Source organism: Mirounga angustirostris, unplaced genomic scaffold (genome assembly GCF_029215605.1).
Source record: "Mirounga angustirostris isolate CCGP_5_RB_7025 unplaced genomic scaffold, mMirAng1.0.hap1 SCAF_15, whole genome shotgun sequence".
Lineage (NCBI taxonomy): Eukaryota > Metazoa > Chordata > Mammalia > Carnivora > Phocidae > Mirounga > Mirounga angustirostris.
In genome coordinates, this window is record NW_026991723.1 from 87,982,258 (window position 1) to 88,008,668 (window position 26,411).

At 51.7% G+C, this 26,411-nt stretch overlaps 1 protein-coding gene across 1 annotated transcript in view; it reads left to right on the forward strand.

Annotated features, from left to right (window-relative positions):
• Window positions 1–24,607, forward strand: part of GPR107 (G protein-coupled receptor 107) — a 76,509-nt gene extending 51,902 nt beyond the window's left edge. Inside the window, exons 15-18 of the mRNA XM_045883342.2 lie at window positions 10,755–10,804; window positions 12,220–12,303; window positions 13,094–13,212; window positions 19,532–24,607. Coding sequence (XP_045739298.1) covers window positions 10,755–10,804; window positions 12,220–12,303; window positions 13,094–13,212; window positions 19,532–19,628 — 350 coding nt within the window. The 3' untranslated portion in view covers window positions 19,629–24,607. The remainder of the gene's footprint in view (window positions 1–10,754; window positions 10,805–12,219; window positions 12,304–13,093; window positions 13,213–19,531) is intronic.
• The last annotated feature ends 1,804 nt before the right edge of the window (window positions 24,608–26,411 follow it).

Here is a 26,411-nt window from a genome sequence, read left to right on the forward strand (position 1 = left end):
TTGACTGTCACTGCCCGTGAGCGTAGACCCGTTTCCTCCTTTCTCCACCGTCGTGGACTGGCGGGGGGCAGATGGCCTACATTTAATTAACAATCTCTGCTGCTGCTCGTCTTTTTTTCCCCCCTTGTGGTTCAGACGAAGATTGAGAGGAAGTGTTCTGAGGACTCTGGGCTTTTATGTGAGTTCACAGGCACTTAAACAAACTGTGACTGGCCAGTTGCAGGGTTTGTGGAGGCCTGGCTTCACTGGGAGCGGCGCCCACGTTCTGCAAGTAGCTGCGGCCGTGGGAAGTACTCGTCAGGGTAGCAGTTCCCACGAGGGCCCTCGGGGTCACACTGTTTTCATCACCGGCCACGGTGGTCGTTATCTGCTCTGCTGGTACAGGAGCAGCAAGGGGGTCAAACAGCTGGTGCCAGAGCAGGATTCGAGGCCGTCGCACCAAGCTGTATTAGCGGCCATCGCTGCCTGCTTGCCAGGGGTGAAAGAGGCTCGTTTCACTGAAGAGTGGCCTTGATGAAATAGTAAAAACTACTGATGTTATTCAGTTTCAGCCTTTAAACATGTCTTTTAACGTCCCAAGTGTCATGAAATGGGAAGTATGTGTGAAGTACTTCTGCTGTGCGCCGAAGTATGATAGTTGTCTCAGGGGAAAGCACATGTGCAGTTGTTGGAGTTGCAAGCTGAACCAGCTGCTTTTCTCTTGGGACATCATTTTTGTTTGAAAGAATAAAACTTTAGTATGGTTACTCAGACATGAGGTTTTGTCAGACATTTTCTTGAAAATGAACGAAGTAAACTTGTCAATTCAGGGAAATGACGAGAAGTATTTGTTGCTGGCGATCTCATTTTCACTTGAAAGCACAAATGTTAATTTAGGAAAACACATCCACCACTGAAGGCCTGATAGCTTCCCAGTTCTTAAAAGACCTACGTGAGAAGGGGTGATATTAACAAATGTGACTTAAAAAAATATTTTATGATAAAAAGTGTCAATATTTCAGAGACCTGCATGACTTGGTTGAACAGTATCTTCCACCTGGCCAATGTGTGTTACACAGTCATGCATGAATAAAAGATCCATTCAAAGTGCAAGATGGACCAGTGGATTTTTTTTTTAAGATGTATTTTTTTATTTGAGAGAGAGTGCAGGCTCACATGAAGGGGGGGACAGAGGGAGAGGGAGAAGCAGACTCCCCGCTGAGCGGAGAGCCCTCTGCGAGGCTCCATCTCATGACCCTGAGATCATGACCTGACCCGAAATACAGTCGGATGCTCAACCGACTTAGCCACCCAGACGCCTCAAGATTTTATTTTTAAGTAATCTCTACACCCAACATGGGGCTCGAACTCACAACTAGCCAGGCACCCCTGGACCAGTGGATTTTAATGACAGATTATGGAAATTCATTGACACAGTTTCAGATTCCCCACCTCACTAATCTTTTAAGAAGCTACCACTTGTCAAGTTTTAATGTCAGAGAAGACTGTTCATAGCTCTCTGAAAAGGGCCTATATCTGCATAAAGCCATATTTTCTTCACATACTTCAACCAAACACACTTTCACGGCACATTGACTACAGAAGCAGATACGAGAATCCAGCTGCATTCTATTAAGCCAGACATTAAAGAGATTTACAAAAACAGAAAACAATTCTACTCTTCTCAAATTTTTTTGAATGAGTAATTTTTTTGTTTGTTTGTTTGTTTGTTTTTTAGATTTTATTTATTTATTTATTAGAGAGCGAGCGAGAGAGAAACAGCATGAGAGAGGAGAGGGTCAGAGGGAGAAGCAGGCTCCCCACTGAGCCGGGAGCCCGATGTGGGACTCGATCCCAGGACCCTGGGATCATGACCTGAGCCGAAGGCAGTCGCTTAACCAACTGAGCCACCCAGGCGCCCGAATGAGTAATTTTTTTATTAAAAAAATATTTACACTAACATAATGGATTTATTTTGTCCTTTTTAATTTGATTATTAAATACTTTTGAAATTTAATTTTCTAATATGGTAAATATTGGTAGATTTTACCCACATAAACAGAAGTTCTTTGAGGTCCTCAATAATTTTTTTTTTAAGATTTTGTTTATTTATTTGACACAGAGAGACACAGCGAGGGAGGGAATACAAGCAGGGGAAGCAGGAGAGGGAGAAGCAGGCTTCCCGCGGAGCAGGACCCTGGGATTATGACCTGAGCCGAAGGCAGATGCTTAATGACTGAGCCACCCAGGCTCCCCAAGGTCCCCAATAATTTTTAAAAGTATGAAGGAATCCTGAGACCAAAAGTTTGAGAACCATGTGATAGAGATGAGGCTTCTTAAATCTCTTGTGGTCATGACAGCCATGACCAAAAAGCCTGCCCAGTTCTTTTTTCCTGTGCCTGGAGAGTTTATTTCAGACTTACTTGGCCAGATTCTTGTGACTATTTAGAGTCCATTAGTTCTGGGCATCTCATGCCAAAAAAATGTTTAATTTGGGTGTGTTCATGTAAACAGACCTAATGAAAAACCCATTGATGAGAAAGGAAGAAAATTACTCCTGCCTGTTTCTGTAAATCTTTTTTTTTTAAGATTTTATTTATTTATTAGAGCGTTCATGAGCGGGAGAGGGGGGCAGGCAGCAGAGGGAGAGGGAGAAGCAGACTCCCGGCTGAGCAGCGAACCCGAAATGGGGCTTGATCCCAGGACCCCTGAAGGCAGACGCTCAGCCGACTGAGCCACCCAGGCGCCCCTGTAAATAAAGTTTTACTGGAGTGCACCATGCCCATTTGTGTATGCATTGTCTGTGGGTGATTTTGTGCTTCAGCGGCCAAGTTGAGTCCTTCGCAGAGATCATCGGGCCCACAAGGGTGCTCTCCAACCCTCTACAGAAAAAGTTTGCCAACTCCTGGCTGTTGTAGACATTAAAGAGATACCATTTTAAAAATCATATCTGTAACAGTGATGTTGACCACTGACTTTTCACCCTTTACTGAGTGCTTTGAAAACTATAAAGCTTTACATAGATTTAAGAAATTACTGCTTTTAACCATTTGTTGAACTTCATCTTTGTGTCCAGGACTGTGTTGTCATTTGATTGGGGCAATAGCTTTTGCATCATTATTTGCTCTGGTATTTTACCTGACTTATTATTCTAATGGGTATCTGTGCTTTTCTTTCACTAACAAGATGACTTTTAACATGAATTGCCCTCAGTTTACCAGCAGAGCTTTGGGTTATACATTTCCACCTGGGCTGATGTTTATAAGCACTGTCTTCCCTGACTCCTTTGACTCAGTTTTTGGTTATAATTTCAGGTTTGTCCAATCTTTATTTACATTTTCCAAGTAGAAACCAAGTGCCCCGTGCCCACTGATGCTGTAGGCAGTGAGGATTATTATGATTAGGTTAGCCCTGGAGGCCCTAAGTCAAAAACCCTAAGGTGAAGAAGGAGGTCAGGAGAAGGGGGAGCCTCCCAACCACACATTTGGCTGTGATTTCCCTTCCCCAGCACGTGGGGAGGACTCTAGGACCGGGTGCCACCTGGGTAGGAAAGAATTCCTCTGGAATTGTTCTTTGCTGTTTTCTGCCCTGCCCTTGGAGATAGCATTCGGATTACCCCCTCTGGAGCACTGTTTCAAGGTAACAGGAGAGAAGAGGCAGAAAAAATGAGATGCCCTTTATCTGGTCACTCAGAAAATTTTCATCCTTCTTCTTAGCACCGGGTATGTAGTTAGAGCATATGCCTATGATCCTCTCCTGACCCTGAAGTCTAAAGCTGTGCCACGAGAGCGCCATAAACAGCCTCTGCGCCAGACAGGTGGCGTGCTGGCACACCAGGAACGCTTTCCCTCCGGCCAGTGTGATGCAGGGGCTTAGAAGGCTCCTCTGCCATGAGGGCGGGGGCGGTGTGGCAATCTGTCCTGTACTCAGGGCCACCTCGTGTCAGAGTGAGGCCAGCTCTCTAGTTCCCATGTTTTCCACGTGGCATCTGTGAGTGCGTTATGGGAGGGGGCTGTGTAGGCGCCAGAAACTGGGTGAGGTTTTGTGCACGCGTGCATTTACCTGGGCAGAGGGTTTGTGGCTTTCAGCAAATCTCAGAGGAGTCCAGGACCCTAGAAAGGGTAAAACCACAGCTAAATAGACTATTTTGAAGAAGTAATGAGAAAGAGTATTTGATTAGACTGGCTTAATACAATGACCTTTCATTTCTTTTAATCACCAAACCCTGTTTTCATTACTTTCCCCAGCAGATCACCCAAACTTCTTTTAATGTCGTTAACATAACCATAGCTTCTGCTCAGCATTTCAAAATAATCAACCACTGTTACCATCCTGAATTAATATAATCTATAACCAAAAGCAAAGAGGCCTCTGCATATCCCCAGCCTGAGAAGCAGCCACATCATGGACACATTGCCATTTTTTTTATTGGGCCTAAGAAACATTGGGCACGTTGCTGTCTTGGGGGGCCCTTGGCCACCCAGCAGGCCTGGTTTGCGATCTGAGTTGGTATGCCCTTCCTGGTCCTGGACAGGGTTCTTCTGCCTAGTGGCCTTGGCTTGCGTTTGGTTTCTACGAGTCCTGAGTCACAGTTGAAACCAACTCTTCTCAGTTGATTACCGCAGTATATAGGGAGATCCGGTTCTCTTATGGAGAAGGTGTTGTCTGCTGTTGACCAGGCTGTGTCATCAAGCAATGGGACATCTGACCTTCTTCCTCACCCAGCTCATTGCCAACTGCGAGTTGTGCCACGGACAGCCGGGGAGCGGCGTGCTCCTTGGCTCAGCCCAACCTCAGCCATGATGTCAGACTAGTGGGGCTCCCAGCGTCGTGCATGCTGCAGGCTGGCGGACACAGGAGCAGACTCAGATCAGCGTGGGTCCTTAGGACCCTACCTCCCACCCCCAAAGGGCCTTTGGTGTTTCTAGAGCAGAAGGGAGGCAAGAACAGAAACTCAGCAGATGTGACAGCAGAAATCTTACAGTTAGTTTCCCTAGTGTGTGCTCTGGTCATCGGCCAGTCTCTTGGACCATTTGTGCTTCTTTCTTTTTATTGTTCCTTTACAGTCACATTTGCTTGCAATGAGATGCATTAGCCCTTACCTGTTCAGTTTGGTGAATTTTGACCACTCCTGGATCATTGTTCTAAATGTGTATTGGAAATGTATTTTTTTCTAAGATTTTATTTATTTGAGAGAACGCAAGTTCACGACCAGGGGAAGGGGCAGAGAGACAAACTCCGCGTTGAGCAGGGAGCCCGATGCGGGGCTCCATCCCAGGACCCTGGGATCGTGATCTGAGCCGAAGGCAGATACTTAACTGACTGAGCCACCCAGGTGCCCCTGGAAATGTATTTTGAACCACTTTTCACATGACCTTCGACAGTTTGAAAATCCGAGTTTCCTTCTGTACAGAGTTCTTGTCTTATCACAGCCGTTCCCATACTTGCTCCTGATACTGTCCTCGTGAGATGGGTTAGTGACATCTCCTCTTAGTGGAGGCCAGAGGCCACCTGGTGAGCTGGTCTCTCCCCAAAACGGACACTTCCAGGCCAGTGTGGTCCCAGGTCAACGTGTGGCCTGGCTTTCAGGCCTGTGCTCGACCACGAAAGTGGGGGCAGCTGCTGTGCACCCCCCCCCACCCCCGCCTCAGCAGAGGGAGACTGAACTCAGAGCTTAAGCAGACTGTGGAACCGCTGAGCTTCAGAGTGAGTCCAAGCAACACTGACGCCAGCCAGGCCTTGTTAGCATCCTTATTTCTGTAATTGTGGTGTTCGACTCAAAATTCCCTTTGAAGCATGGCAGGGAAGAAGCAGGAGAAAAGGATTTGGGGTAGATGGGGACGGTTTTAAGCCTCAAGGCTTTCTTTATACCCAGAGAAGGATTGTTTTGGAAATTTTTCACCCTTTAAGAGACTGTCATGGGCCTTTGCTTCTGTGTGTGTCATAAATCACCCAGTATTAACTCTTCAAGATGGATTGCTGGCAGCTCCTGGGCACTGCCCGGCATTTTGAGCCCTGGGCTGCCAGGGGATTACAAAGCTATGAATTGCCTTTCTCTGAGTGCAAAGTGTGGGCATTGAGAGCGTGGTCTTTAGAGAGAGGTGGACTTGGGTGTTAAGTACTGCTTTCTCTACTTACAAGCTGTGTGACGTTGGTAATTTGCTAAAACTTCTCCAGGCCTGAGTCCTTCCTCTGTGAGGCAGTGGTCACAGTGGTTGTTCCTTCACGGAGGCTGTTGTGAGGTTTTACCCCAGATGAAGCATGAGAAGGTGCCTGGCACATGGTTCCTCACTCGGCTGACGACCAATGTCGTGGTTCAAGCCCATCTAGGCAAGTCCGCTGGGGAGGAAGGGGACCATCTGTCTTCTTTCCAGCCTCTTCGTTCCTCTTGGGGGTACGGAGGAAAGGTGAAAGTCTAGGGAAGGGGCAGCACCTCCCCTAGGTGGGGCACCTTTGCTCTTGCTACTGGCCACCGAGATTGCTGCCTTGGTAATTGTTTATTTGTTTTAAAGGTTTTATTTATTTGTTAGAGAGAGCACAGTAGGGGGAGTGGCAGACAGAGCAGGCAGAGGGGAAAGCAGGCTCCCAGCCAAGCAGGGAGCCCCGATGTGGGTCTTGATCCCAGGACCCACCCTAGGATCATGACCTGAGCCGAAGGCAGACATTTAACCGACGGAGCCACCCAGGCGTCCCTGCCTTGGTAATTATTTGAAACAGCTGGGCACTTCCTGCCTCTGTGGGCACTCGTTCTGTTCTCATCAGTAAAAAGTAGTTGCCAAAATCCAGAGTCCTGGCCATATCTGGGGGTGGGGGAGCCCATAGCAGGAGGCGGGCCTTGCAGGAGCTCCTAGAGCAGGTGCACAACCTCCCTGTCCCCTGCTTCTCTCCTTCCTCCTTCCCTGGGAGGTTCTTCAAAGTCCTTCTGGCCAAGTCCAATTCTATAATAGGGGCTTCTGGGCATGTGTACTAGGAGAAGCTCTCGGGGTGATTCTGGTGCTCGCCCCGGGGAGAACCATTGCCATAAAAACATCCTGACCACAGGCAGACCCATGCCTGAGAAGGGAGGTACAGCCCAGGCCCAGGTACATGGAGCCATGACAGTGCAGGGACTGGAACGTGGGGCTCTGGGCTCCTGTCCGAGGCATTTTCCTCCCACCAGACTCACTCTTTTACCATATTTGCTGTTTGTGGTGGTGGGGTCAGAAATAGCCAGCCCAGACTCGAGGAGCCTCTGCTCCCGTGGGAGCCCGGCCTGCCGTGAGCCAGTGAGCAGCAAGCTCAGCCACATTCTCAACTCCAGGGACAGCTTTTTTGGAAAAAAGCAGAAGGAGGCTTGGGATTCCAGGCTGCGACTTGCTGCCTTGCTCTCTGCTCCTTGCATAATGCTGGTGAGGTTCCCCCTCTGGGGCTGGGTCCTGCCTGCTCAGCAGGCTGACGCATCGTGTGCAGATGGCAGCCCGGGGCGTGCTGGCAGCCCCCACGGACCCACTTGGGCCAGTCGAACTCACTGGAGCCTGGATTCCGGCCACATGTGGCAGCTGCTGCAACAGTCTATGGCCCAGTTGGTGTTTGGTCGATACCATATAATCCTAATACTGTAACAGGAGACACTCGTCCAGTGCTTACTGGGTGCTGCTTGCTTTCCACGTACTGTCTCATTACCTCTGCCAACAACCCTTGTTTCACAGATGAAGAAACTGAGGCTCAGAGAGGTTAGGCAGCTTATCTGAGCTCACACAGCCAGGAAGCAGCAGAGTTGGAATTTGAACCCAAGATGCTCAAATGTGCAGGGCCTGCACTGCTACCTACTTGTGTTTCTCAGTTCAGTAAGTCAGCTTCCTCCCTGCCTTCGCTGCCTCGGCTGTGACTGGAGCGCCCAGGGGTGGGGCTGGCCCCGGGAGCAGCGCTCTCGTAAGCAAATGTCTCGAGTGTGACTAGAAGTGACGTCTGTCATGACTGGTGGGTTTTGCCAACAACCCTGAGCTTCACATACTGTGACTGCATCTCTTAGAGGCCACGCTGCCTGTCCCCAGGTCTGTTTGTCCGGCCTGGCCCGCGTCCTGAGATGGCGCGGCCTCAGTGCCGGGGCCTGGGCGCACGGGCTCGCCTTTGAGGCACTCCGTGGCCTGCCTCAGCTCAGGGTGTCTTACAGCGGCCTGGAGGGTGTCATGGGGTGGCACCTGACTCCTGGGAGACGTTAGATGTGGCGCCTTCCCCACTCTTCCCCTCACACTCGGTCTTTGCCCTGCAACGCCTTCACCCCTGTGCTTCCCTCCCCATCAGCCCCAAATTCTTTGCTCTGGCGGGGAGGGAGGGGGCCATCAGACTTACCTTGTCTGTCCATCTCCCTCAGCCAGCCTCTGAGGCGGGATCTGCACTGAGCAAAATGTGCCTCGGGGCGCCTGGGTGGCTCAGTCGTTAAGCGTCTGCCTTCGGCTCGGGTCATGATCCCAGGGTCCTGGGATCGAGCCCTACATCGGGCTCCCTGCTCGGCGGGAAGCCTGCTTCTCCCTCTCCCACTCCCCCTGCTTGTGTTCCCTCTCTCGCTGTGTCTCTCTCTGTCAAATAAATAAATAAAATCTTAAAAAAAAAAAAAAAGACGTGCCTCACCTTTCCGAGGGACCTCTGCAAACTTGAGCCTTTTGACTTCAGTTGGGCTCTTATTCTTGGTTCTTTCCATCCTTTCTCCAGAGAGATTGTTCTCAAATGTAGATGTGATCAAGGCACTCCCTGCTTCAGACCCTGCAGAGGCTCCCTGGCGCCCTCAGCACCAACAAGGAGGACAGTTGGTGGTCTTCTGCATCAGCTCTGTTTTCGGCTTCCCCCGCAGCCCAGCCGGTTCCCTGGCCAGGCCAGTCCAGCAGCCAGCTTCCTCTTCCCCACGCAGGGGCCTCTCACCCCCGAGCCCTCGCATCTGTTCTTCCCGAGCACCATCCCCTGGCCTCTCCGCTCTTGCTCCTTCCCGAGCCCTGGTCAGGCCTCTGCTGAGACACCAGCTCCTTCGGGAACCCTCCCTCTCACCCCTGTGCCCCCACTCTAAGTTGGGAGCCCTTCTCTGGACAGGGCCACAGCAACTATAACCCGTCTGGCGCCTTGACCTCCAGGATTAAACCTGTCATACTTCTCTCTGGCCGGCCGATGGTGCTTGGTGAAGCAAGGGCAGGAGTTGCATGTGTAGGATTTATTTCAGCAAACGAGATTCAGAAGAGACTTTTCAAGCATTTTTATTATCTAAAGGGTCTGAGTGTTAATGTTCTCCCTTGGTTGTTCACAAAGAAGAGAACTGAGTGTGTGCAAGAACTCTTTTGCTTGTTGGGGGCGGGGTGTGCATTTCCTTGACCACGTGAGCAGCAAATGCCCATGCAGAAAGACACACGAAAGGAACCCTGGTTCATACAGATGTGTGAAGCCTTAAACCCGTGGTGGCTTAGCTGTTCGACACAGAATTCTCAGGTGTAACGCTTGGTCCTCAGTGGAGCTGCTTCAGTTCCCCAGACGGGCAGGAGCATCTGCTCGCATTGCTCCCTGGGTACTCTGTGCCCCCCTTACTGGGCGTGTAGCGCTTCTCTGCCCCTGAGGGACAGCAGCGCCTGGAGCAAAGGCCACAGCTGCCCCATCTCGGCTCGCCTGCATCCTGGAGCCGGGCCCAGAGACAGAGTGAATGGCAAGCTGGAAGAGAACAGAGAGATTTAATTTGAAAAATAACAAGACTACCAGAGAGGTTGCCAGATAAGAAAGCTTTTGCTGATCTGCCTGCTTTCATTTAGCTTCTTTGAACATTGCATGCGTGAGTCCATTCCAGCTCGACACCTGGGTGTTATAGCCTCTCAATTTTGAGGGTTAGATTTGCTGTAAAGATTTTCTGCTCCTCTCCTCATGGAGGCAGGCGTTCGGTTTCTCCGAGGAGGTTCTTGCAGATACTTGTTAGTTGATCATCACGCTGAAGATTAATTTAGGATTCCAGGGATTTCTTTTGGAACCCTAAGCCTCACTGCCCCCCGCTAATCATGAGCCAGAGGAGAGGGGAGAGGAAGAGAAATCTTCTCCACCCACGGCACCATTCTTAAATGGAACCAGTAATTGAATGCTATTAAGCCAAATTAATTTGCCTCCTGCAGGAAGGTTTATGATGAATGAAAGGCTTGCTAATCGGGGAGGGAGCCAGGCTACCCTCTGTGGTCATCAATATTTCATGGCCATAGGCGGTGGCAGGAAGTTAGCTGTCCTGGCTCCCTGACCTTGAGCGATCCAAAGGTAGGACACAGCCAGCAGCGTTGTATTCAGAGGGCTTGTTATAAGTGAAACGGGCAAGATGCACTCGCGGGTTAATTGAACTTAGACCCTCAGCTAGTGGGAGGCTCAGGGCCCCACCTGAGACTGGTCCTAGTGGGGAGTGCAGCCTCTGTCAGCCACAGTGGCAGAGCTGGAATGTTTACCAGTGGCTTTGGGGGGCTGGGGCATCTTGATCTGTAGTGCCTGCGGATTTCTGTGGTGTCGGTATGGCAAGTTTAAAGCTCCTGAGCCCAGAATGGGGAGATGCACACAAGCATACCACTGGAGCTGGGAACCCCAGCTCCCATAACTCCCTGATTCTTCCTGATGACTGGGGGAAATCCTGCCAAGCTGATGCGGTTCCAGAAATATAGATGTGCCCCTGGGCAGTACTCATCTGCATTAGACTTGGCCTCTAGACAGAGGGCGCTTGAATGTCACTTGCTTTTAAAAATGAGAAAAGAAGTTAATGTGCCTCTCATTTTGTTCTTTCTTCTCCCTAGCTGCTATTAACTTAGCAAAGCTGAAACTTTTCAGACACTATTACGTCTTGGTGAGTTAAAAAAAAAACCCCAAAACCCTAAATCTGTAAATAAGATCAGTTCAAGGAGTAGAGCAAATAAACTTCCGAAGAATTGGTGAAAGTACAAGATGTGGTATCTGGAGCTGTGCAGATTTCATTTTATCAAACCAAATTATGTCTTTTGATAGGGGGAATTAAACAGCTGAGTCACACCTTAAATGTTAGTTTTAAATGTGGCTTTAAATACTTGGAAAAGTAATACATGCTTGATGTTTTCTTATAATGCAAGGATTATAGAGACAAAGCAAAAGCCCTTTATGACCCTCATGTTCTCCCCCTTCCTTCCTCCCCCTCCCCCAGGTAATTCCTGTTAACAGTTTGGTGGTTATTTCTCTGGGTGCTCTTCCAGGCATATGCCAGATGGAGCCGCCCCTTGGCTTTCTTGTTTTATTCATTTGCAAAAACGGGATCACACCTAAAATCAGGACTGCTGGCCGTGAAAAGTCCTTTTGAGCATACACCAAAGGCAGGACCTGCTCTGAATTATTAGGGTAATGATTTCTTGGAATATATAAGGTGTAAGCTCTTCAAGAGTTTGCCTCCTGGTTCCTAAAAGAAAGTTTCTGAGTCTTCTATCTGTGGGCTGGACAATTCCTTCCCTGCAAGCCCAGCCACCCTGGGCGTGGTCCCAGTGAGCAGTCCATGCTCCAGTGGCCGGCACTGGGAATCCTTGCCACATCCTCCCTCGCTAGAGTACTCAGTGTTACTGGTACGTCCTCTGGGTGTGGGCCTCAGAGGCTCAGTGCCTCTGTCGAAGAGGCTAAAGCAGTGTGGACCCTGTGGGCTTCGTTTTGCTATTACTACTCGAAAACATTCCTCAAAACCTGGGAATAAAATACACCGTCCTTTGGGGATTGAAGCCAGTGGGGTTATGTATGTGGAAAAGGTGAGGAAGGGGTGACTCGAGAGTTCAGAGCAGCCACGCCCAATGTTTTGTCCTCCCCACGTTGGGTGGTCACCTAGAGATGAGGAACGAGTCCTTTTTTTTTTTTTTTTTTAAGATTTTATTTATTTGCGAGAGAGAGAATGAGAGACAGAGAGCATGAGAGGGAGGAGGGTCAGAGGGAGAAGCAGACTCCCCGCCGAGCAGGGAGCCCGATGCGGTACTCGATCCCGGGACTCCAGGATCATGACCCGAGCTGAAGGCAGTCGCTCAACCAACTGAGCCACCCAGGCGCCCAAGGAACGAGTCCTTTTAAGTGGGACTGGCAGAGAAGCCATCTCTGCCATGTTTATTAATTAACACCCTGAGTGTCAAATGATTTTCTTCGGGTAATGCTGTCTTCTGATTTGTTGTTCTTTTGTGACGGCAAGATGTTGGAAGAAAACGGTGCTGTCGTTTCCATGTTGATTTTATTTCTTCTTTCTCCCCCGCACCCCGGTAGATCGTGTGTTACATATACTTCACCAGGATCATTGCATTTCTCCTCAAACTCGCCGTTCCGTTCCAGTGGAAGTGGCTCTACCAGGTGCGCTGCTGGGGGGGTGGGGGGAGTCTCTGGCTGAGGACAAGTCTCGGGCTATAACGTAAGGTTGCTCCAGAGGGGTCAGGCAAGCGGCCACTTCTGTCGCTTCTGGTCCACAGTTAAGATGATCTGTTTGTCCAGGAAAGCTGCTGGATTACATGAAAAATCTGGAAGTAATTGCATTATTGATTTTAGTTTTCAATTTTACAAGACTTTGAAGAGCAAAGCCTCAGGCATGGAGTGTGAGCTTCGCCCTGGATAATTAAAATGCAATGAGACGTGGTCTCTCCTTCAGTTACAGGGCTTAGAAAAGCTCAGAATCCAGAGCACATGAGTATTTCAACAATATGGTGTCTGTGCCATATACTAGGGCTAGTTAACTCCTCGGGGAAGCCACCAGATGATTTAGAGCCTTTTCTCTTTCTCGTTCTCACCCGAATGTGTAGTTGGCACCCAGCGCTTGTATCAGTTCTGCGTGTAGGGGACGGCGAGAGGAGGCTTCCTTGAGGCACCTGCTTGGTGCTAAGGGCACTGTGGGAAACTTGGGGGTAAAAGGAGCTCTTAAAAGATTCCAGTGAAGACTGGTTAAAGCACGGGGTCTTAGCTGTCATCTGCGGGCAGAATGCTCCTGGCTGAGGCTCTGGCACACCTCGTGAGGAGACCCTGCCCTAGCCCCGCCCTGGCCTGAGAGAGTGGTCAGTGATGGGGGGAGCTGTGCCAGTTTGTTTAGTTCACTGCTTTCTGAAGAACAGCATTGCTAATCCCTTTATTTGGGGTGGGTTTTAATTTGCAGCTCCTGGATGAAATGGCCACGCTGGTATTCTTTGTTCTAACGGGCTGTAAATTCCGTCCAGCTTCAGATAACCCCTACCTACAACTTTCTCAGGAGGATGACCTGGAAATGGAATCAGTGTAAGAAATCTCCTTTCTTGCCCCTCTTCCTTTGCCCCTGGCCCCAACTGAGCAGCACGGTGTGAATCGGAGCAGCTTCTCTCTGCATTTTGTTGTTCCAGAGGTAGTACATCTATTTAGTAGAAGGAAATGGACACTGAAGCTTCAGGCTGTCTTACTCAGTTTGAACGACAGTGTCTGCCAGGCACCGCTCAGTCTTTGCAGGGGAATGGAACTGGCCATCCGATTAAGCATCACTGAGCATCGTTGGAGCCTGCTTCCAATAAGCCAGTGGTGGGAACTTGGGCATTGGCTTGGCCCGTTCAGCACTACTAGGGATGGGCAGCCCCACTTCCTGTTCGGCCCCTGCCACCAGGAGCTGGTGTCTGAAAATGTGATCGTCTGAGTCGTCTGTGGGTCTGCTAATTGTCCGCAGACTCCTCTGTCACCAGATAACGAAATGGCTTTTCACGGCTAGCGCAGTGACTTGACCTCTATGCGAGCATTCAAGCGGGCTTTTCTGAGTCACAGGGCAGGTGACTTTCGGGTCCTGTTTTCTGGGAAAGGGCACTCGTTATCTAGAAAAGGGATAGTGACTGAGAGTATTGGCTTGTTTACTGATGAACTGTGATGGGCCAGGTCGGTGGTTGTGTTTGATGATTAGCCCAGGGCTCAGTTTGAGGTGTGCCGCCTCCAGCGAGGCCGGTGGCTTTTTGACTTGTCCTGATTCAAAGGCTGAGCCTCCTGGGCCCTGCTGGGCCCTGCTGGGCTGTTGGACAGCAGAGGACAGCTCTTTGGAACAATAAATGGAAGGCAGCTCCCACCGACGGCCCCCAAACAACAGCTCTCTGTGCAAAAGAAATACCTTTTTACAGATAGCAGAGGGGAAGGAGTAGGGCCGTCAGGTGTGCCTTTTCTAGAAGGAGCAGAATCTGAGCCAGTAACTTGGTTGAAGGGTCTGAAATGAGAGTCATTGGGGAGAGGTGTGCTTACCCATCCCCCCACAGCAGGGCTTCTCTGGGGTGCGCAGCTGGAAGCTGGCTGCCTGGGTCATTCGAAGTTCTCACCAGCAATATAGGAGTCCCCACATCCTTTCCATCAGCCGTTTATCAGAAGCACGGAGGCGCTGTGAAGGTATTTTTGTCTCATGGCAAAATTTTAAAAAATTTTTGCTTTGGTTTTTCGTTTCTCGCTGGTAATATGTGGTAAGTATTTTAGCAGGAGGGTCTGCGTGTGCTCAGCTCAGGGCAGGGAAGTGGGGGAAGTGGACGGACAGACCACAAGTCACGTGGAGACTGGAGGGAGTGTGTCCTTCATTCTGGCAGCCTGGGGGAGAGATCGGAGGGGTGAGGGTTAGCCATTGGTTGTCTCCGCTTACGCTCCTGTTATAAGGGAGGAGCTGTGATGACACCGTGTTTTCTGTGACCCAGTGTGCGCCATCCTGCGATAGTGAGGGAGCTGCTCCTCAGTGGCAGAAAAGCGGAGTATGTCCCAGCGAGAGAGTCGAATCGCAGGTGAAGGCTTTGTTTAGGGTGGTGCTGTTTCCAAGGAGCGCTGGTCCCGCTTAGCCTGTGAAAAGGAAGTTGGGTTGCCGACTGAGGCCAAGTGCCTTTAAGTCAGCAGGGAAATTGTTTGGGGCTTCTCTCTGGCTGAGAGAAAGTTCTGCTGTTGAGGAAGTCCTATGGATTAATAAGATATGTCCGAGCAGAACAGGCCAAGGTGGAAGCTCCAGCCCTCAGCCTGCCATCCGTGTTCACCTGCAGGTGAGCGTGAGGGCTGATGGCAGCTTCTCGGGGATGCCACTGCGCCCAAGGCTGGCCCCTCCTTCTCTGCATGGAGGTGTTGTTCCTGGATGGCACCTCTTAAATCTTCTAGAAATAACTCAAGCCCGACGCAAGCAGAGCCATTGTTTGTGTTTTCTAGAAGGTCATGAGCTCTCTGACATCCACATTGAAGGGTGTTTCCTGTAGAAAGGAGCTTGATCTGATCCTCACCACAGAACAAATATTACTTCCTCTTTGTGGGAAGGAATATTCCTTAGGCTTCACACACCCCAAAACAAATCCTCTTCCTAATGAGTCTTACCCATCAGTGGCCCACGAACACTGAACTGGGCCATTCACCTTATTGACTGAGATTCTGGGTAGAGATTCTGAGATTCTACCTATTTTCACTTCCTTTCTCTGAAGTGCAGTGCATTTGGGAGGCGAGTCTTGCCAGTTGAGCCCAGGACAGGCCGGGCTCCTCCTGGGGGTAGAGTGCTCCCACTCTTCCTCCGGCCCAGGCCTGCACGCCGGCCACCCCCCCCTGCAGGCCCCACCTGGGTTCTCCCGCGGAGTCTATAGAGTGAGGGTGCAGTCAGAAGTACCTGACTGTCTTTTTTTTCTTTTATTTCTGTACACAACTCTCTTTGGGCTAAAGCTTGCAAAGGCTTACCAATTTGGTTAAGAGAATTTATCAAAAAATTCAGCAAGTTAAAAAGTATTGGATGCAGTGTCAGTGGTCAGACTTGGTGGCCGCCTCCTGTGCCATGCATATCCTTGACGACCTGAATTCTTTTCTGTTGTTTTGAGATGTCAGAAAGGGAAGAAATATTTGGTGTGGGTTCCAGGGCCGGGAAGTTGCCTCTCTGGGGGTTCCCAATCCAGAATGCTGGCCTCAGGGATGCCGGGAACCTTTTTCTACTAAACTGCCTTCGCTCAAGTGGATGGGCAACAGAAGTGGAGACGGGGATTAGAGACTAATAGAATTATTTCTCAGCCAGGCCTCTCCAGATCTCAAGTCCAGAAAACACTTTACAATTGGATTGTACTTTACGGTTTGGTTTGGTTACAGAAACAGAGGTGTCCAGGGGCCGCTTAGGCCCAAGATCACAGCGTGGTGCAGCAGGAAGAGCGGTGGGTGCCCGAAGCTCCCCTTCTTATCGTGCCTGTGTTCAGTAGGCCCGTTTGGTTGCAAGCACAGCTCGTCGGGGTTCTGCAAGGAAAGGAGGGGTCACCTTTTAGATGGAGAAGGGAAGTGGGAGGCAGCGCTGGGTCCATCTGCTCCCTCCAGCTCTGTTACACTTCCCTGCTCCTTCTGTCTCTGTCCTGCACACTCTCTCCTGAGCCCCCAGGGAGCACAGCCACTTGGCTGGGGACTGCTGCTGTCACCTGAGAGCTGCTCAGGGGCCGCTGGCCCTCAAGTGCTCCCCTGAGCAGGCACTGGAGGTGGGACAGCGTCTGCCCTGAACAGGCTGCCGTCTCCTCATTGACAGACCCCCTCTCCCCCCAGCCCCCTGCTCCAGCCACTTGCTTCTTCTGAGCTTCGGGTCCCTCTAGCCACCTGCCCACCGGTACCCAAGCTTGCATCCCCTGCATTCCCTACGGGCCTTGATGGCACCGCTGTCCGCCCGCTCGCCATCAGCAGCATGTGGTGGTTGGCCTAAACACCTCCCTCTTCTCAGCCCACGTGGAGTGAGCAGCCACTTCTTGGGAACCTAATGGCGTGTCTCCTCTCCCTCTCCCCCTTTACCCCAGTGCCCTGCCTTCCTACGGCTGATGTCCTCGCCCCCGGTCTTCCTCCCTCCCTGTCCATTCTCCTGGCTACCAGAATCACTTGTAGAGTGTTTTCCAAGGAGAGTCCCTGGCCCCTCCCCTGGACACTTGATTCTGAACGTCGAGGCTCAGGTACCTCTGTCCTTTTTTAACTCCCCAGGGCATCCTGCTTGAGCCAGGACTGAGAACCCTGATGTAAGAATCAAGTCCAGCTGCTGTGCCAAGGCAGACAAGGCCCTCCACGGCCTGCCCTGCCCGCCCTTGACCTTCCTGCCACTTACCTTAGCCAACAGCTGCTTCTCACTCTGACCGTGCGGGGAGCTTTCTTTTGTTTCTTCCATGCCCTTTGCCCGTTATATTTCTTTTGTTCAGAAACTCCCTTGCCCTCCTCCCGCCCCTCCATCTTGACTCTGCTCCTCCTCTTTTGGTACAGGCTTCGAAGCTGCCCCCCATTCCAGGAAGAGGTGTTTCTCCCCACCCCGAGCCCTGGTCCCCCCTGCTCAGAGCTCTCCTGTCTGTCGTGTGTTGTTCTGGAAGACCATTTTCTGCTGGGCTGGGGCGTCCAAAGAGCCCTGATTCCTGTCCCTCTCTGTCCCAGCCCCAGGCTGGCATGACAGAGCGAGCCTCGTTTTCTCAGTTGGTCTGCCAGCTGGAGAGCAGTGTTTGGCTGGGGAGAGACACACGGCAGGTGTGTCTCCCAAGCCACAGCCCGAGCCCCGCTCGGGTCCGATGAACCGGCTGTGCTCACAGCCCAGCTGTGTGGAAGCCCTTGTCCTTTCCAGCAAGGGCTTCCACACAGCAGCTGCTGTTGCTGTGAGCGACTCTGTGAGACTTGAGGGTGCATTTCTTCTCTGATCTCATGCATTTGGAGAAGCTGTGCTGGAGCAAGAAAGGCTTCCGGTTCTCTTGGGCCTACGGCTGCTCCACCTGCATATCCCAGTCCGGAGATAGTCCCGCGAGGACAAGACCTGTGGGCGTGCCTGTCGCCTGGGAGAGGTGCACCCTTCCTGGAGGGCTCAGGCCCTGGCCGCCCCAGTGGACAGGAAGTGATGCTGGGTCCCATGGCAAAGTGAAGCGGTTTCCTTTGTCCAGGGACCATGTTTATACTCACAGCATCTGCGGGAACCCCCCAGTTCCCCTAAGAGCCACATCTTGTCAGCCCACCTTGTCCTGACTTTGCCAGAAGTACAGCCAGCCCAAGAGTCTGAAGGACTCTTGTCTGAGAAAAGTCCCAACTCTGGGGAGGACTGGCTGGCTTTGAGGCCTGGTCGCAGCAGCAACATGGTGGCAGGAATGAAAGGAGAAATAAAGGGGGAAATTCTTTCCTTACCCCATAAAATCATTTATTTGCCTTTAGGTCCAGCTGGACAGACTCTAGGTGTGTCCCGTATAGGGCCACTGAATTACCATTTGTAGGTGAAAGGACTTGGTAGCTGATGAGGGGATAGGGAGGGTCCTCGGAGAGATCTACGGAGTTGACTGAATTTATTTTACTGCTCAGGAGATGCCTGTAGGTCCATGATGGGGCACATAGGTGCCTCTTTTTCTAGAGTACTTAGGGAGATGCTGGTAGGTGTGTTTGTTTACTTGTTTTTAATTCTATTTTTTAGAACAGTTTTAGGTTCACAGCAAATTGAACAGAAAGAACAGAGATTTCCCATGTGCCCCTTGCCCCCACCTATGTAGCCTCCTGCGTTATCAGCATCCCTCTCCAGAGCGGTAGGTACATTTGTTACAGTCGCTCAACCTACACTGACACGTCATTATCACCCGAGTCTGTAATTTACCTCCGGGTTCGCTCTTGGTGGTGTGCATTCTGTGGGTTTGGACGAATGTGTCATGACATGTGTCTACAGTACAGACCCACCCACAGTCGTTTCACTGCCCTGCGACTCCTCTGAGCCCTGCCTGCCAGGTGGAGCTCAGTCTCTCTGCCTGGTGTCTTCCGCTGCGAAGCAACCCGGATCCTTTGTAGATCTTGTCCAGCTCACATTTAGTGGGGCAAGAGGTTGTGTTCTCATAGACCCCACCTTCTCGAGAGATGTTGTGACTCACTGTCTGGAAAGGGCCGCTCTGCTCAGCTCCACACGTTCTCTGAAGCCGGGGTCCTTCCCTTTTGATCTACGCTTTCAATGTAGGGCTCCGTGGCACCCCTCAGGACCGGGCACCAACAGGGACAAGGCCCCTGTCCCAGGCTGCAGCGCAGAGGCGGGACCACGGGCTCCTTGACAGCCATGCAGAGACCAGGCCCCGGGCTCGTCAAGGGCAGCCGTTCTCTGTTTCTGATGGTCAAGGAATCTTTGGGCCAGAAGCTTCCTCAGAACCTGTGGTTCTGTCCCATGACTCAGAAATGATCCATTGTGGCTGGTTATGAAGAACGACTACACCTGATGAGCTTTCTTTTCAGAAGGTTAGTTAGGACACAGATGGTGGTCTTGTAATCATAATCACGTAGACACGCAACATAAGAATCTGTGGAGACCACGACAGAAAGAGGGGAACAGATCAGTGTTGATTGTAATAATAACAGCTGGTATGTATTGATTAGGTGCTTTGGAGAATCTCATCTTCCCCTGATGACAGTTCTGGGAAGCGGGAACCATTTATTACACTTAGGACAGGGAGGTCGGGTGACTCGGCGGAGGTGACACAGCTAGCAAGGAGCGGGTTTGCGACTGGAACCCAGGTCTGTCTGATTCCAGAGCCCACATGCGTAGCCACTCTGCTGTGCCCGTGGTGAGATGGCCTTTTACTTAAAGACTGAGATTTTCCCACTGGTTTATTTGTTTTCCCCCCTCATTCAGAGTGACGACATCAGGGGTGATGGAGAACATGAAGAAAGTCAAGAAGGTGACCAACGGCTCGGTGGAGCCCCAGGGCGATTGGGAAGGCACCGCGTGATGGAGCAGCCTTGAGCTGGGACTGTCGAAGAGAACCTCTAACTTATTAATCGTCCTAGTGGTGAGCAGGGGCAATTAGCGCCTCCCAACAGTGACACCGCAGAGCGCGCGGCTGGGAACAAAGTGCCACGGAAACCTAATTTTTTACTCTCTTTTATGGAAACTGGATCTGTGGCTGGTTATGGGCAGCTAGAATTCTCCTTCAGGTGGGAATGGTGGGGAGGGAGTGTAGACAGGAGGATAAAAGGAAGACATTGTTTGTAAGTTATATTTCTTTCTTTTTTTTAATTGGGAACTCTCAAGACATAAGCAGTTGTGCCCCCAAGTGTGTGGCAGCAGGGGGGGGAGTGTCGGTGGACAGGGAGGGAGGGCGGCGGCGCGAGGCTGGGGCCAGTCACGGCTCAGGAATGAGGCCGCAGGAAATGAGCAGGGCTGAGGGAGGATACAGGGACTTAGACAGGAAAGGAAACTTATCGTGGTGTCTTTGGGGGACAAAAATGGATGAAATTAGGTTATTTTAGAAAGCAGTGTCAAAATCCAGTTTAGTATATGGAGCCTGCCGCAGGGTTCCTGGCCCTGAATGTTGCCCCAGACCTTGACCCCGGATTCTGAAAGTGACCAGGAACCAGCAGCTCTAGAGGCCCAGCCATCTTCTTCCCAAAAGGGCTCTGTCATCTGGAGGCTGAATGGCCCTGTCAGAGTCAACGGCTCTGGAACCGTGGTGGAAAGTGCTTTTTTTGATTGAAGCATATTTGGTGTTGTCTGATGGATGGATAGAAATGTATGGTTAAGCTCAGAAAGTGTTGTCCAGTAGGATTTCCTTGAACATCTGGCTCCTCTGACTGCCCAGAGCAGGACCACCTCTTTTCCTTCTCTCGTTGTGGCTGTGTTTGTTTTGTGTAATCACAGTAACAGGGAGAAACGGGAAGGAATGTCTCTTAAAGGAGCAGCTGGGGGCAGAAAAGGTAGCGTTTAAGCAGATATTTAAGTACAAGCAGATTGTCATCATTAGAAAGTTTTTTGTATAAACCAGGTAGGCTTTCTGGCAGGAATGAAACACCTCGTCCCTGTCTCCCAGGGGCATGCATGCTAAGATTAGAACAGGTGTGGTTGAACAGAGCTTTACTCTCAGGGACTGGGGATGGCGAGCTCTTTCTCAGAGACTCAGCAGAGGGCCCTTCCAAACTTCTGGAGCCTGGAGATGGGCACGGGTAGTCGCCTCAAGTGGTGCAGCTGGTAGCTCAGTCATTTGGATGATGGGACGCTCAGAAGGTCCACTGTGGCCCAGGCGAGGAGGTGGGCAGAAATCTCCCCACCAGGCTTATGGCAGCCCGGGCCTGAGACCAGAGGCTGAACTGTGGCCTCTTCGGGAACGCTTGCTGGCGGTGCCGGGAGCCCACACCTGCCTGGGTCTGGGGAGGGGGGCGGGCAGCTGTCTCCGGAGGTGGTTTTCTCCCCCTCCCCCCCCCCACTCCCCTCGGCTTAGAAGCGTCCTTCAGGAACTGCAGGATTCGGGGGCGGTGCTCAGCACCCCAGGTTTGGGCACCTGAAGAGTCTGTCCTCAGTTGTCCCTCTCCTGTGCTGTTCTCTCTCCCGGACGAAGGGAGCGGAAAAGCCTTCTCTTCACGCACTTTCTTGAGTCCTCGGTGCTGTCTGCGGCCCTTCCTGCACAGAGGCTCGGTCCTGGCTAGACGTGAGGTGTGAGCCGGCGTCTTCTGACTTCTGAGGCTGCTGCTCGCCTCGCCACAGAGTTGGGGGAAGAGGCCGTGTGTCTCCCCACTTTCAGGAGCAAGGAAATTCGCCCTGAGTATTTCTTTAAGGGACCTTTTCTTTTTCTGTCATTCTTCCTTTCTTGTCTTTCTTTTTTCTTAAATGGGGGCTACACAATAGGAGAAGGAAGTTGCAGGGAGGACGAGAATATTAAGACTTTTGTTTTCCTGGCGTAAACACAGTCCCAAGTACTTCTGAAATGTGTCTCTTGCTGTGGTCAAACCCCCCTAGGTGCTTCCCTCAGAGGGACGCATTTGCTGTTTGTCCTGCGAGCAGATGTTCTTGACTAGGCCATAAGACTTCTTGGCAAGACCCAGGGTGTGATGAAACCTCTCCGCCCCCCCCCCCCCGAAAGGGTCCCTGCGGAGGTGTCCTTGATTCACTTGCCGGAAGCCAGGGAGTGAAGGAGCTGGGGAGGAAGAGAACGTGTGGGGGCAGCTCTAACCTGACTGCCCTCCCCGAGCCTCTGCCTTCCTCTGGCAGAGCCCCGAGCCTCAGCAGCCTGGTGAGGCCGTGAGCCAGAGCGCCGGGCTCTGCTCCCGGTGCCACACATGTGCCTCAGGACTCAGGCACATGGTGGGTGAGACAGTCCCGACCCTTCTGAACGGGAAGGTGCAGGCCAGATAAGGTCGTGATTTAGGAATAAAGACTAACAAGCAGGTCGTCTGCCCAAGTCCTGTATTGTAAGTGGCAGAAGGTTTGAAGTGAGGCCCAGTGATCAAGAAAAATCAAAACCCCAGCCCCAGATTGGGAAAACTGGTTTTCCCACGTTTGTACAAATTGTTAGAGCTCTCCATCCTGTTCTGTAAAAATGCCTTCCCTTTGTCCATCATCTGGGAGCTGGGACTAGCACTCAGCTCTCCTCCCGATAAAGATGACCACTGGGGTCCGAAGCCAGATAGTCCCACCAGTCCTTCCAGCAGCCCGGTCTTCACCACCACGTGGGGGCGTCGTGAGGCAGTGTTTCCGCTGCTGAGCCCGTCAGTATTTCGGGGATCGGCTGCGTATCCTAGAGAGATGGCAGGATTTATAGCTTTGCTTTGTGTTCCTGCTCCCTGTTTCTGCCCCCGCATAGTCCCCCGTGCTTCCTTTGGGAAATCTGCTCTGGACTGCAAGGGCAGCCGGCTGCGGGACTTTAGGAAATAAAGGATCTGTACTATTCCTGTAATAAAGTTTGTGTATTTTGCTAGAAAATTACTAAGACAACAGGAACAATCATCGATCTCTTAATCCTGGCTTTTAATTAAAACTGTAGCCAAAGACTCCATCAGCCTATTTCTTGGTTCCCTGATGCTTTAAAATTTCAGTAGCAGTGCATTTGAACCTGCTGACTATAACTCTGGTGGATTGGTGGCCCACTCTCCCGTCAGGAGGTGCTTACTCGAGTGTGAAAGTTGGTTTCCCAGATCATTGCCTGAGTCAGTTCAGTTTTCTTCCAAGAAACCACTTTGGAGTACAGTTTCCAGGTTTGGTCTCCCCTGGACATATCCACGCAGCCACACAGCGCTGTCTCATCGTGCTCTGCGTGCCTGTCGTGGTGAGCTTTCTGCTCCTGCATTATGATCTCATCGGGATATCTGCTCTCTCTTGTTCCACGACCTGCCCCCCTTCTTCTCCCCCTCCTTCCCCCCCCCCCCGCCGCCCCGTCCTCCTCCTCCCTCCTCTTCCTCCTCCCCCGCTCCTCCTCAGCCCACAGCTATTGATCGCACAAAGGCTCAGTCTGGGAGCATGGGCTGGAGGCTTTGGTGCATTGCAGCATTGTAGCCGTGTGACACATGCACTTTCTAAGCCAAGGAGAATTTTATCAAGAGCGTACATGTTAATGCTGCACATTATGCTTTGGACCTTTGCAGTAAAATGTATTCTTGTTTAGTACTTAAGAGTCTATTACCAGGAGCCAGTCCTTAGGAACTAAGAAGAGTGTTAGAAGATGCCTGTTTGAATTGTGAGTGGCGTTGTGGCCATCTCCCACATCCTGAAGCATCTTCTCCGAGGAAGGCTCTTAGAACGTTAGATGGTCTGATGAAGTGGTTGGCACTGCTCCGTACAGCCCGTGGAACAGTGGGACCATTCGTGCTGATAAGCTGCTGGATTTCAAGGGACGCAGATCCCAGCCCATTTCCACACCATACTCACCCCTTTGCTTTCCTCGGACTTACCCACGGCCTTTTAACAGATTAAGAATGTGCTGAGTCCCCGATGCCCATGGCCTGCTACCTGTTTCTCCCGTTCAGGATTCAGTAAATGAGTAGCTTCCCCACTAAAGAATTTAGGCTTTGACTTGGTACTTCTTGGTATGTCAAGAAGGTATTCATCTGGAGCATACCGTGTGTTCCAAAGGATTGCTCTTGACTCCAGGTTTCTCCAGGGTGTTTGGGGCAGGAAGTCTTTAAAAGAGACCCACCTGAGTTGATGCTAATACTTGTCCCACCTGGAGTATGGTTATCGATCGGTGGACGGAACGTTCCAGGTTTCCCCGGGGGCTGCTCTGTAGCCTGTGACCCCTCTGGATGGTTTACGCTTGACAGATGTTTCTCGGTGGCTCTCTGTGAGGACATGCGACATGCACATCGCCCGAGCTACTGTGTGAGGGAGGCAGCCCGACCGAGAGAGGGACTAGGCGGTGTGGGAGCAAGGATCTGGTCGTGTTGCCCAGGGACTGTTGGAATTCTGGGGGCAGGAAGTCTGCAGGCAGGCCGTTTGGGAAGGAGGAGTTCTGGACAAAGTCAATAAGGGTTGAAGTGAGACAGAAAAGCTCACTCACTTCCAAGACAGCTTATTCTAGGGCAGGTTTTGTAGTTGACAGCCAAATCACACAGGGCGGCCAGCAGGGCAGCCTTCTAGCATTTAAGATCCTTATTACAAAAGGATCCCCAAATCCTGGCCACACAAGGGGGCAGTTCTTGGCGCCTTAAGCAGCTTTTCCCGACCATAAATTGGATTTGCCTGGTCATGTGACCTCAAAAGAAGTCAGACACATCTAATCCAAAAAAATAAGTTTCGTTTGCGGGAGAAAATGTCTGTAAATATCATTTGCTTTCTAGGTTAGATTGGAATGCAGGAGTTTCAGTATTTTTTTTTTAACACCAATGATCACTGAAGAGTATTTATGTAAACGTGTCATGGGTGGGGGTTCCGATCAGGGTGACGTATGGGATGGATTCTCTTGCTGTGATGCAAACATGTAAAATAAAGATTCTCTGACGGAAATGTATGTTTGTAATCCTTTAGGGAGGCACTGACTCCTGGTTGCTCTCTCTCCTCCTCCCTCTCCTCATTTTTGCCTTTGTGATTCTTGTTCGTTAAATTAGTTAACTGCCTCCCACCTGCTCTAACCGACAACAGTGACTCCTACCAGAGAAGCTCTGTGAACCTTGCAAGTCATGCCGTCTGCAGCCCCAGGGGCTTGGCTCTGGAACAGACTGGAAATCCCCTGTCGTTTCCTGATGCCCTGCCTCCATGGCCCGGGGGGGGGGGGGGGGGGGGCTGCCTTCCGCAGGACCTCGAGCTGCTGTGGCTGGAGGGGAGGTGACAGTGCAGCCTCGGGGCAACGCCCTCCTGCCTGCCCTCTGACACTGCTTCCAAGCAGGCCGCCCATACAGCTCACATCAGAATCCCAGCAGTCCAAGACTTTAGACTCAGAGCCTTTTTAGAAGTCGTGCAATCCCGAGCCCCTTATTTTACTACGAATGTTTTGAACTGAGGTGTAACCTCCATACAGTCAAATTCACTGTTGGATGAGTTTGGACAGATGCGTATATAGTTCTGTAGCCTCCACCATGATCGGGATGGAGCCTTTCCAACCCCCATGAGGTTGTCTCGTGCCCCTTCTCAGCCAGAACCACCCCCTCCCTGGAACTGCCACTCCCCTGCTCCGATTCCCACACCACAGCCCTGCCTGTTCTGGAGCGCCGCATGAAGCAGCCGTGCCGTACGTCCCTCGTGTCTGGCTTCTTCCACAAGGTGTACTGTTTTGTGGTTTATGCATCCAGTGCTCTGGCTTTAAAGCTACAAAAATTGGGGCTAGAGGTTGTGCCCCCTCCCCAGGTTTGCTGGTTCCAGCCTTGTTGGGTTTGTGAGGATTCAGTTCTCATTCATTATGGCCTAGATGTTCACAGGCAGGGGGCGCTTAGAAGCCATGTTATTTGGCCTAGGTTTCTCAGTGGGTGGCCATAGTTCACCCCCAGCTCCCGTTCCTGACTCTCTGGGGGCCTCGGATTGCCAACGGTGCCTGTGGAATGAAGCGTGAGGAGTAGGATGGGCCTTGTAATGGGGGGATCCCAGGAGTCAGGAGGGACTCTTAGGGTGAGAGATGCTGCGGCATCCCAGGAAGGGGCAGCCAAGAGAAGGCGTGGAAAAGGCCTTAGGGACCCCCTGATCCGGTGCTTCTCAAACTTGAGCGAGCATCAGCCCCCTGGAGGGCCCAGAGTCTCCCATGGGACCCGAGAAGTAGCACTGCTAGCAAGTTCCCGGGTGATGTGGCCTCCGCCGGTCCCAGATCACACTTTGGGAACCACCCATGTGAGCCAGCCAGCCCCCTTCTGGAGACTTGCCTCAGTCGCGCAGCTGCCCGTGTCTGAGCAGCCCTCGCACAGAGCTCCGGGCCCGCCGGTGCCGGTGGGGGGCGGCGGTGGCGAGCACTGAGGGGTGCTAGCAGGGGCTGGGGGGGTGAACTGCTCCCTCTGATCAACACTGGCTTCGTCCTGCCCAGTCGGAAAGGCAGCCCTCTGGGCCTGAAGCCGTGGGGCCGGCAGCTCAGGACCTGGGCTCGGGTCAGGAAGGCCAGTGCCGGAGCGTCTGATCACTCACCTGCTTTCCCTGTTCTGATGAGGCGCAGAGCAGGCAAAGTCGGGAGCCTAGCTGAGAGCTGCTCCCTGCCTCCTGGGCCCAGGAGCCTGGTGAAGCCCTCCCAGTGCCCACGGGGGCCCCCTCCCTGCTGTGGCTGCCTGCTGTGGCTGCCTGCGGATGTCCTCTCCTTCCCCAGGAATCTGGCAGGCCGGCAGACACATGCCCT